This window comes from Xenopus laevis, chromosome 8L (genome assembly GCF_017654675.1).
Source record: "Xenopus laevis strain J_2021 chromosome 8L, Xenopus_laevis_v10.1, whole genome shotgun sequence".
Taxonomy (NCBI): domain Eukaryota; kingdom Metazoa; phylum Chordata; class Amphibia; order Anura; family Pipidae; genus Xenopus; species Xenopus laevis.
The window spans coordinates 11,244,048-11,256,642 of NC_054385.1; the positions used below are offsets into that span (position 1 = coordinate 11,244,048).

At 41.2% G+C, this 12,595-nt stretch overlaps 1 protein-coding gene across 4 annotated transcripts in view; it reads right to left on the reverse strand.

Annotated features, from left to right (window-relative positions):
* iqsec2.L (IQ motif and Sec7 domain 2 L homeolog) overlaps window positions 1-12,595 on the reverse strand; it is a 117,531-nt gene that overhangs the window by 41,033 nt on the left and 63,903 nt on the right. Inside the window, exon 1 of one of the 4 annotated variants that reach the window (XM_041573161.1) lies at window positions 1,917-2,054. The exons of the other annotated variants lie outside the window; for them this stretch is intronic. Within the exon in view, the coding sequence (XP_041429095.1) occupies window positions 1,917-1,999 (83 nt within the window). The 5' untranslated portion in view covers window positions 2,000-2,054. Of the gene's footprint in view, window positions 1-1,916; window positions 2,055-12,595 lie in introns of those variants that run through there. 4 annotated transcript variants of the gene reach the window in all.

Here is a 12,595-nt window from a genome sequence, read left to right on the forward strand (position 1 = left end):
TAAATGGAGGCAAATAGAAAAGTACATCCAACCAGTGAGAAACTGAATCCCCCGCACTTTGCAGCCCTAAAATGCACCCACTGGGAAAGGGGGGGTCAGGGAGCAGCAGAGCATCAACCAGTCGAGGAGGCAGTTGCCATGGGGATGAATAGGGTTGCCATGGAGCCAGTACAAGGAGGAGGAAGGATAGACATGAAGGGTTCAGAGTACCCATTACCATAGCGACGGAAGGTTTGAAATGTAGTGATTGTATGTGTATATATATATATATATATATATATATATATATATATATATATATATATATATATATATATATATATATATATATATCCACAAACATCAAGGAACCGGCACACCAATGTACAAATAATTCACTTCTTTATTATTATATGGTAATCCAACGTTTCGCCCGTCATTGGGACCTTTTTCAAGATGATATATATATATATATATATATATATATATATATATATATATATATATATTCCAACACAAGACACACAATCATATATATATATATATATATATATATATATATATATATATATATATATATATATATATATATATATATATATATATAGATATATATACACATACATATATATATACACATATATATATACACCACATATATATACACACACATATATTATATATATATACGCACATACACACATATATATATACACACATATATATATATATATATATATATATATATATATATATATATACACATACATAAACACACACACACGTGTAAGCAAATATAACTGCACACATATACATACATATTTACCTACATATATATATATATATATATATATATATATATATATATATATATATATATATATAATATATATATATATATATATATATATATATTCACACACATACACACACACAATAAACAGAAACAGTATTTATAGGGCAATTCCAATATATTGCTGAGGGCTCCAGGCTGAGCAGCACAGGTAATATAAAATAACACATTTAATTTCTTATAAAGGGTGCATTATTTCTTGGAAAACTGATGGTGACATGAGTGATATATAAATATGCACATAGAACAGGGTGTACAAGGGGGAGTGGAGAGAGACGGAACAATGTACCCCTGTTGTATAACATAAGGACGTTAGAAGTTACCAAGAAGTTCTATGACCATATAAAACACAAGGTTGTGTAACTCTAAAATGACTTCTAACATCCTCATAATGTAAAGTAGGGGGTATTTATTATATTATTATATAGTCATGTGACACAAGACATGCCTATGAGCACTGATTAGAACTGATTACATCACTAAGTGCAGTTTATAATGATATAGGTTATCTGTAAAATGTTATTTGAGCTTGGAATAGTGTCCCATCAATGAATCTTCAGCTGATATCAAATGTACACACACATTCTTGTACTTTTCAAAGCAAACTACCCTGGTCACAGTGGGGACAAGTGTGCCAGCTTGGGTCCAAGAAGGCACCATAAGCAGCAGCAGCCCCCACGCCTTGCACTAGGATCTAAATATACCCCCGGATTAGTGACAGTGAGGATCAACTGCACTTTGCACTTTTGTTTTCAGCCTGTTCTTGCCTTTAGCTTTCCCTATGAGTTCAGTGCACTTATTATGCCCAGAGCAGAGTCTCTCTCACTCCAGGGTATTTGGGTTCTCATTAATAAAGGCAAGTGGATCACCAGTGGAAGTTTACAAGGCTCAGCAGGAGAATGTAGAACAGCTGCCCTTCAGGACGCCAGGGGAGCAGAGGAATAAATCAGAACTAAGCACAAGATTGGGAAAGGGAAGGAGGACATAAAGTAGAAGGTGAAAGTGAATGGAGAGGAGTAATAAGGTGACGGAGGTAACAACAGAGAAGTGCAGGGGGTTACACAGAGGGCACAAGTCACTATACCGTGCAGCCAGGCGGCGCAGCAGGAGCCAGAAGAAGTAACAGCTGCATTGGCAGCTAGTGAGAAAGGTGTGTAGTCCCACCATCCTGCATCCATGTGTGTGTGTGTCGGCCCCGTGTTCTGCCGGCTCTTCCTGTTCCCCGGCTCTGCCTCCCTTCTAACTGTCACTTCCACCAGCTGAGACCTGCAATGTCTAGTATAAGCTGCAACAGCAGGTGGCGTGAGAAGGGGGGGGGGGAAGGGGCCAGTACCTGCCTAATATAGACAGCCCCCTTGCCTGACCTTTCTCTGCTACTAGCCAGGAGGTAACCCTTTAACTGCCAGAGGGGGTGGCTCCACCACCTCGAGGGATTCAAATAGTTGTCACTGGTTATTCATTTCTGCTAGGGTTTATTAAAGAAATGGCATGACTGTAAGCCCTTTAATTCCAGAGGGGGGGGGGGTAGGAACTCCCAGAAGCCTGCAGTGGTCCCATTACACAGAGTAGTTAGATCTAGGCACACACAGGGGACAGTATTGATGTACAGGTCTCCCGTGTCTGTGCTGCCAGACATAAGCAGTCTGAAGTGCAAGGGATGTGTCACGGCGGCTTTGGGCCCTGACAGCTCATGGAATCCATGAGAAGCAAAAAACGTGACTCTCAGCTGCCTCTGCACATGGAAACATCCCGGATCTGTCACCCTGATCAAACCCTTTCAGGCTTGGAGCGCCATGAAAGCGGCATTGTGAACTGACAGTTTCTCTCTGTAATGTAGAAATGTCTTTTCTTCTGCTTCTCCTCCACGCTCCATCATCTGCAATAGGGCTTCTCACCTTGCTCTGCACAGGTTATTTCAGGCCATGCCCCTTATCCAGTGCCCATGAAGTACAAAGAACAGTTTACCCAGTGCCCCCAAAGTACAGAGCACAGCCATTACCCCATCCAGAATTCCCACATTGAAAAAGTAAGGACCATTTTTGTTGCTGTTGGTTGTGTGTGTGTGCCAAAGTCATGGGCACTGCCCCAGACATGAATGAGTACTAACTTAACCAACGTCGATTTGGGTTGACTGCTGCCTACAAGTTTAGGTTGCTGTTATCCCTAAAATAAAGCTTATTGGGGAAAAAAGCAGCAACCCCACACATTTATTTTTCCAGCCCTAAAATTCATCCAGGGAATGTTTATGGTGACTGGGTCCATTAAAGCTAAATACAATATAGGAGGGTCGCTGGCAATTTGCCAAGGTGTTTTTGCCAGGAATCAAAGTCCTGGAACTGAACCACTAACATATTCCTTTTCTTCCCAATCACAACCCCCCCACAAAAAAAAAAGACCTTAAATCCGAAATCCTTTTTCATGCTTTAAGACACTTAACAAAAACCCAATTGTCTCCCCACCCATACGAGACGTTTACCCACACAACGCCTTTGCCCATCACATGACCCGCTCCTTTATCGCAAGCCTTACTTCAATCGGTAAATATTATGAGCTATATTTACATACAACAGTAATATGCCGCCAAATTGAGCAATAGGTGTACCAATAATAGATTTCCTTTGTATCTTTGGATTTAAAATGCAATACAAATACACCTTTTTATGGTTTAGTTCAAACATGAGACCGGTTATGTAGAAAGCTCCGAATTATGGAAAGGCTGTATCCCATAGACTCCATTTTATCCAAAAGATTCAGATTTTTCAAAATGATTTCCTTTTTCTTAATAATAATAATAATAATAATAATAATAATAATAATAATAATAAAAAAACAATTTCTTGTACTTGATCCAAACTAAGATATAATTAATCCTTATTGGAAGCAAAACCAGCCTATTAGGTTTATTTAATGTTTACATGATTCTCTAGTAGACTTAACGTATGAAGAACCAAATTACGGAGAGATCTGTTATCCAGAAAGCCCCAGGTCCTGAGCATTCTGGTTAACAGGTCCCATACCTGTATATGAAAAAAGCTGTACTACAAAATACAAAGGGGCTTATTTGCAAACACTGTCCAATTTTTACCAGTGAATTAACCCACAGCAGCCAATCAACTTTGTTTGAGGTGTCTACTGCAAATTAGAAATTGAGAGCAAAACCTGGGTGGTTGCTGTGGGTTAATGCACTGATGGAAAAAAGTCTGTAAATGCCCCCAAAGGAAGTAATGCAAAAATAAAATGCTGATTGGTTGCAATTGCCTGACCTGTTTTTCGAATATATATTGAAATTTTATATTTGAGCCCCCTTGAAGTTTCAAGTCTGCTGCCTTTATAATTAGGATCCCAGTCCTTAAATTTTTGGTTGATGGAGCTACGGAAAAAACGAGGGAGAGGTGTGTGTGTATGTGTGATGGGGGTTAGGTTGCACTGATAAGGTTCTGACAGCTAATGGTAGTCTGATATGACTAACTAGTAAATATGAACCCTACTTAAAGGTTATCTCCCAATGATGTAGACACAAACATGGAAATGGATGTATTTATAATACCACATGAACAGGGGTTAAAGGGTTTGTTCACCTTTGCGTTAACTTTTATTATGATGTAGGCAGTAATATTCTGAGACAATTTGTTTTAATTTTTTTTTATTTGTGGTTTTTGAGTTATTTAGCTTTTTGTTCAGCAGTAATCTGGTTGCTAAGGTCCAACTTACCCCGGTAACCATGCATTGATATGAATAAGAGACTAGATTATGAATAGGAGAGGGCCTGCGTAGAAAGATGAGTAATACAAAATAGCATTAACAAATACATTTGTAGCCTTAGAGAGTTTGTTTGTTTTTTTTTTTTTTAGATGGGGTCCGTGACCCCCATCTGAAGCTGGAAAACTATAAAAAAAACAAAACAATGAGTATCAATAGAAAATTTGCTTAGAATTGGCCATTCTATAACATACTAAAAGTTAATTTAAAGGTATACCACCCCTTTCTCACCCCAAGGAGCTTACAACTGACGAGGAAGACATAAGCATATTTAAAATGGCAAACATCAAATATCAATCATGCGGTTTGCTGGTCGCATAGGAGATGGACTACTGACTGTAGACTTCCCTAGTCACATGGCTGTCACAATGCAGCCCTTAGGAAACCCATACAAAAATGCACAAAGGCATCTCTGAAATTCCCTTGCAGCTCTTGTGCTGCTTTTTCTCAGTTGATTAAGAAGAAACCCTTAGGGCTATGGTACACGTGGCACATACTCCATCAGTGCCATCAACAGTGCCCGTTGTCCCATGTGACAAGGTGGCAAACATCCACTCCTTGTGATACTTTGGGACGCAGGGCACAGTTGTGCTCTTCATACCAGTGAATTCTGCGGGTCTGGACTCGGATTACGTAATAGGCCCAGGCATTTCAAGTAAACAGAGGCACAAACAGCCCCAAACCTATTCACTAAATAAGTGGGTGTCTATGGCATGTTACAGCTGCCCCATTTGCCAGAACTCACAGATTTCCAGTCCAGGCCTGAATTTCCCATTCACTTGATCTTTATTTATACAGTAGCCACTAGTGATGTGCGGGACGGGCCGATACGTGCGGGACAGGCCGATACCTGCGGGTCGGGCGGGTTCGGGCCAACCTCGCACTCTCTCTTTGCAGGTGTCAGGCAGATGCAGGTTGAGCTCCACCTTCAAATGCCGGCTTCTGTCTTTATAGCCGAGCACCTGCTCACCCTGCCCCTTTTGTGACGTCATCCGTGGGGCGGGTTGGCGCAGGTCTATAAAAAGGAACTCGGAAGTCGGGCGCAGGCTGAGGGAGGGCGGGTTAGGGTCGGGTGCACATCACTAGTGCCCACATATTGCACAGCATTAGTAGAGATTATATGCCATCTACATCAGTCTCTGCCCCAGTGGAGTTTACAATCTAAGGTCTCGATCACATTCACACACACTAGGATAAGTTTTATCAGGAGCTAATTTACCTGTCTGTATGTTTTTGGAGGGTGGGAGGAAACGGCAGTACAAGGAAGAACCCCATGCACACACATGTAAAAGATATGCACCCTGGCCCGAACCCACTTAATGAGCTGCCTGTTTATTATGTGCATGTGTGTGACATGCATACGTATAATGAGTGAGCTGGGGCGCTTGTTCTTTATGTGCATGCATGTACCCAAGCATGACCACCCGCTTCAGGAGCTCCCATCCAGTGCACAGGGCAAGGTGCTGTTCTTCAAAATGTACAGGTATGGGACCTGTTATCCAGAATGCTCGGGACCTGGGGGTTTCCGGTTAACGGATCTTTCCGTAATTTGGATCTTCATATTTTAAGTCTACTAGAAAATCTTGTAAACATTAAGTAAACCTAATAAACTGTTATTGCTTCCAACAAAGATGAATTATACAGTATATTGGTTTGAATCAATAGGCTGGTTTTGCTTCCAAGAAGGATAAATCATATCTTAGTTTGGACCAAGCAGAAGGTACTGTTTTATTACTACAGAGAAAAAGGAAGTAATTTTTAAAAATCTGGCTTATTTGATGAAAATTGAGTCTATAGGGAGACTGCCTTCCCATCATTCTGAGCTTTCTGGATAACGGACCTGTACTACTGTTTCTCCCGAGCTGGTGTGTGGGCCTGCGTCTTTCGTGAGGGAGGGGACAGTTTTTATGTGATGTGTCCTTTAATAGGTACCATTGTTCCCAAATTATAAAAAGTCGTAAGCATTACATGGCCCATGCCAAGGTCTGGACTGAGAGTCAAAACAGACCCTGGCATTCCAATTACAGAGAGGCCCAAACAGCCTCCCACCAGCCCACTAAATAGCGACTTTCTATGGCATCTGACAGAAGCCCTTCTTGCATTCGCCAGAACCCACAGATTTCCAGTCAGGGCCTGCCCATGCCAGCGACTTGGAGAACCTCCCACAAGAGATGTGAAATATTCCCATCTCTGAAAGCTACCAACTTGTACTGCCCTGCTTTCATGGGTTTGCGTCCCAGCATCCATGTGGACCTCTTTCAATATCACCAACACAAAAAACCCTTTAAGCAATTAATTCCATGTCTCTTCCTGCAGACACCTAGGGGCGTATTTATTATGTGTTAAAAAAACAGCGGGATAATACATCACACATCTCCAGGCTTCGCCACGTTAAAAAAAACGGCATAACATTTTTACGGGTTTTTTCTGACTTACGCAGGATAAATTTGCCATTTATTTTACACAGCTTTTTACTCAGATTTTTTTCAGCAAATTTAGTTTTACACAGGATATTAAATAAACTCCTAAGGTTTACCTTTTCCCAGAGGTAGCATTTCCCAAATACTAGTCTTATCAGAGACTGATTTCGGCATTCCCTATATACAGACATTACCCCAGCCTCTGTTTCCTCAACTGTTACCCAGGCCATCAGGATAATCAAAGGTCATGGATTCTTGCAATACAAAAACCTCTCCGGCCATTGGATTAGCACAAGAAATCTCCAACCATTCCATGCTTCTTTTAAGCTATCCAACCATGAGCCCCCAGATCAACCAAACCAACTAAACCACACACCCCAACCTCTACCAATCCTTTATACAGCCACTTACCAGGCTCTGTAGTTCTAGATAATGATCAAAGTTCCAGTCCATCACTCAGAAGGAATCTTCTTCCCGGGTGCAGGAATGAACCGAATGCCTTGTCAGAACGATGAAGAGTCAAAATAAGCATCTGTGGTGCAGCCACAGGCACAGGCTGAGCATGACGTAAGGGTGTAACATCCTTTAGGGCCAGAATGTGGCCCCGACTGCATTCCTTTAAGTGATTAGCACATGAACAATCACAACACATAGCTGCATTCATGCAGGGTATGACTTGGCCAAACATTCTGCCGTACAGTAAGGGAGAACACACACACACATACCGCAAGTTATTTTTACACGTAGCAAATATATGTGGTTAAAGGGCCCTTTATTTAGACTCTGCTTGAACTTGCCAGAAGATGCTTAACCCCTTCTCTCCACTCCCTAAAGACCAAAATCTCTCTCTTAATTTAAATGGCAACTTCTGTACTTTTTCTTTTTTTTAATTATTTAAACATCTGGGTTTTTTTAAGTTAAAACTAAGAGAAATAAGGGTTAATAAACAGCTGAAGCTGTGATTGGTGGCTTGAGTAGGTGTGGACATAAGGCGGGAACAAAAGGAAATGAAGATAAGATACTGGGGAAAGATTTCCATGTGTTTAGTGCTCAGAAACTAGTTATTGATTGGCCAAAAAGGACTGAACTACAGCTCCCAGCATTCCCTAAAATACAAAGGCTGCTAAATGAACCCAGAGAAGCACCACAAAGGCTTCCCATTTATAATGGGGGAAGCAGCGTTGAAACCCCCCCCCCCCCCAGCCAGGGTGCTACTTCTCCTATAAGCTGAATGTCCACCAGCCAGGTCTAAACTTCATAGTCTACACAAACGGCAGAAAATAAAGGCTATATTTAAGTTATGCATCTCGTCCATTATTTTCATTGAAGCAGAAAAATGCTATGGTATTGGTTATTGTGTGTCCAGAACATTCTTTCTTTGTATATACGTGTGTGGGAGTGCCCGTTATGGTTTCTCTTAGACAGGATAGTATGAAGCTTATTGTGTGCCCAGAACATTCCTTCTCTGTATATTTGTATTCATACATATGGGTGGGACACATAGGTGAACGGAAAACGCACTGGGGAAATATGCCAGACTACGGGTAGGCGACAGGGAAGGCCTCTTCTGACTACCCATAGTTCCGGTCCTGTTGGGAGCCGATTGTTTCCCTTAGACAGTACAGTATGAGGGTATAGCTTATTGTGTGCCCAGAACATTCCTTCTCTGTATTCATACATATGAGTGGGACACATAAGCGAATGGAAATCACGCTGGGGACACATGCGTGACTATGGGTAGCTGACAAGGAAGGCCTCTTCTGCCTGCCCGGCCTGGTGGGAGATGATTGTTTACCTTATACAGTACAGTATGAGGGTATAGCTTATTGTGTGCCCAGAACATTCCTTCTCTGTATATTTGTATTTATACATATGGGAGGAGGTGCCATATTGATTCCCTTAGACAGTCCAGTATGATGGTATAGCTTATTGTGTGCCCAGAACATTCCTTCTCTGTATATTTGTATTTATACATATGGGAGGAGGTGCCATATTGATTCCCTTAGACAGTACAGTATGATGGTATAGCTTATTGTGTGCCCATAACATTCCTTCCCTGTATATTTGTATTTATACATATGGGAGGAGGTGCCATATTGATTCCCTTAGACAGTACAGTATGAGGGTATAGCTTATTGTGTGCCCAGAACATTCCTTCTCTGTATATTTGTATTTATACATATGGGAGGAGGTGCCATATTGATTCCCTTAGACAGTACAGTATGAGGGTATAGCTTATTGTGTACCCAGAACATTTCTTCCCTGTATATTTGTATTTATTTGTATATCCCTTAGATGCAGTATGATTATATAGTTGATGTGTGCCCAGAGCATTCCTTGTTTGGATGTTTGTTCATTACTATTAAAAGTGGTGACAGGCAGACAGAAAGGTTTTGACTTCTTATAGATCTCTGCCAAATGCCAGAAGTGGTCAAAAAACCCCTGTGTTCCTTTAACCTAATTTAAGGTAGACGCAAAAAACTGGCACACGACACGTCACCAGGAATCCACCCAGATCTCACCCAGAATATAACCACAGAGTAGTTCCTTCTCCCTGTGGTTATTAGTAATGTTTCTGTTGAAATCCCTAATGGACCGAACATGTGAACTTGGCCTTTAAGTTACAAGAAATATGATTTGCATCTTGGCTCATTAGCGAGCAGTAATTTCCCATACAGGCAGATCAATCGGCTTGGGAATTAGACCGCCGAACTATTAATTAAGCTCTGCAGCAGCAGCGGCCTTATCCACAGTGTAACTGCTGTGCATGACCTCCTGTACACAACAACCATCCTGCCTCCATACTAATGGGCAGTCAACCAAAATAAGTTTAGTATAATAGAAAGTGGTGAATTTGTTGGCATGGGGATATAATACACTCTGTACTTTCTCTTACTGGGAATTGTGTGTCACTCTCATTAAGTTCTGTGCTGTTCTCCTGCCAGAGGGCTAAAGATGGCAGACCCCGGGGGCAGGAGAGCACACTTAGTAGAAAGTAGAAAGCAGCCATTCCTAAGGGCAGGAACTACAGTGAATTCTACATCCCAGAATAAATTGAGCCAAATTACAGGAACCTCATGAGACCAACAGCTTGAATTCAACATAAGGGAATAACTTTAAGGCAAACTGGTGGGGAAAATGCATATATTGTTAATAAGGAACAAATCTGAATAGCTAGTAATACTTAAAGGGGTTGTTCATCTTTAAATGAAATGATGTAGAAAGTGATATTTGGAAAGCATTTGCAATTGGTTTTACATTTTTTATTATTTGTGGTTTTCGCTTAATTTTTTAGCTTTTTATTCAGCAGCTCTCCAATTTGCAAATTCAGCAGTTTGCTAGGATCCAAATTACCCTAGCAACCATGCATTTATTTGAAAAAGAGACTGAAATATGAATAGGATATATGAATAGAAAGAGGAGTGATAACAAGTAGCACTAACAATACATTTGTAGCTTTATAAAGAATTTGTTTTTAGATGGGGTCCGTGACCCCCATTTGAATACTGGAAAGTGTCAGAAAAAGAAGGCGAATAATTAAAAAAAAGGGGGGAAAAAATGAAGACTAGTTAAAAAGTTACTTAGAATTGACCAATTATGGATGCTCTTATGGGCACAATGTATGCAAAAAATGCTGCAACGATTTTGTTCGGTTTAACTGATGTTTAAATAAATTTTTAGGGTCCAAATTAGCCTAGCAATCAGGCATTGATTTAAATGAGACAGGATTATTAATAGGAGAGGCCTGAATAGAAAGACGAGCAATAAAAAGTTGCACTAACAATAAATTTGTAGCCCTACAGAGCATTTGCTTTTTTAGATGGTATCAGTGAGCCCCATTTGAAAACTGGAAAATGTCAGAAAAAGAAGGCAAATAATTAAAAAACGAAATGAAAAAAAAAATGAAGACCAATTAAGGTGGCCATAGACAGGGAGATCCACTCATTTGGGGATGTCGCCAAACAAGCGGATCTCTCCCCGATATGTCCACATTGAAGTGGGCGATATCGGGCTGAGCCGATCATGAGCCCTGCCCCTAGGGCCCAACGATCGGATCAGAATGGAGGCCAAACAGGCGGGACCGCATCAATGAAAAGATGTGGCCGCGATCCAATGGGATTTTTAAACCTGCCCGACTTTCGGCCAGATATTGATCGGGTATGCCCGTCGGTTGGCCCACACATGGGCCAATAAGCTGCCAATTCGGTCTGTCGGCAGCTTTTATAGGCCCGTGTATGGGGGCCTTTACAATTGACCAGCTATCCATGCTCTTATGGGCACAATGTATGCAAAAATGCTTCAATCTGTATGCCACCAAGCAGCCGCCAATTTCTTCCAATTTGGGCAAACTGAACATACACAATATTAACGGGCACCTGCAATGATAATGGAATTCTGGGGAAAAAAACCGCAGGTTAAAAATATATACGGTTATTTGTAACCAATTATTGCCCTTTGCACATAGTGCTGTGTCAGTAAATGATCTCTATATAGTGTTCATTAACCCTTTTACTCATTACCCTCACACTGGACCATTTACAATACCCCAATTATTGACTCGTACCCTTGTTACAGACTTGGAACAAAAGGTACTGTTCTTTTTCATGCAGCAGCATCAGAAATCTGAGGACCCATACAACTAAATCATTAGGCTCAGGAATTAGCACAAGTGAATCACAATGATGACAATGGGCTCATATCTCAGAGAGAGCCTGGAATGGCTTGCATTCCTACAGTAGACCTATTGACTGGGTCACTTGACAGTTTGCCAGCTTATCAAAGTTCCGGTATGAATAGTTGGCCTGTAGATCTGCACAGGCCCGGATTTGTGGAAAGGCCACCTAGGCCCGGGCCTAGGGCGGCAGGATTTTAGGGGGGCGGCATGCTGCCCAACTACACCCACATTGGTTCAAAAACACAGGCGATGCACTGAAGTAAATTTCCCATGCGACAATCCCTGTTGCTCTGGTCCAGATGATGAAAATATGCACGAAAAAAGGGGAGGGGACAGGGGCGACGAACGCCAGTGGGCCTAGGGGCACCCACCATGTAAATCCGGCCCTGGATCTGCAGGTAAAGGGATGCACTGCTGCCTAATTCCCACCCATTTCTCCCACTTTAATGAGACTGAAGGGCAGATGAATCAAAAAATTCTAAAAAGTTCTTGATTTTTCTCACCAGTGCGAAATCCTGAACCCTTGAGGATTCTTAAGGAAGGAGTTATTTACCCTTTAATAACCTCACTGTCCATTAGAGGGGAAATAAATGAATGACGAGCACTAGACACATTCTCCATTCCCCTCTCATTACGCAATAAAACAGAGAATATCGTAAACAATGAAGTTGGCATCTGTGCTGTTGGATATTGATTGAGATTAAACTGTGCCACGCAATAAAGACGTATTTAGACAACATTTAAGGACAATTAAAGGAGTGCTCTACATTCCATTCCCAGCTGTGTCTGTTTAAAACCAATAGCTTCATACTATTCATGCACTGCCATTTCTAACACCAAAAATAGGATTTACAGGTTAATTTATTCAATCTCAGAATTTCTGAAGGCAACACAAATTCCATCCTCTGT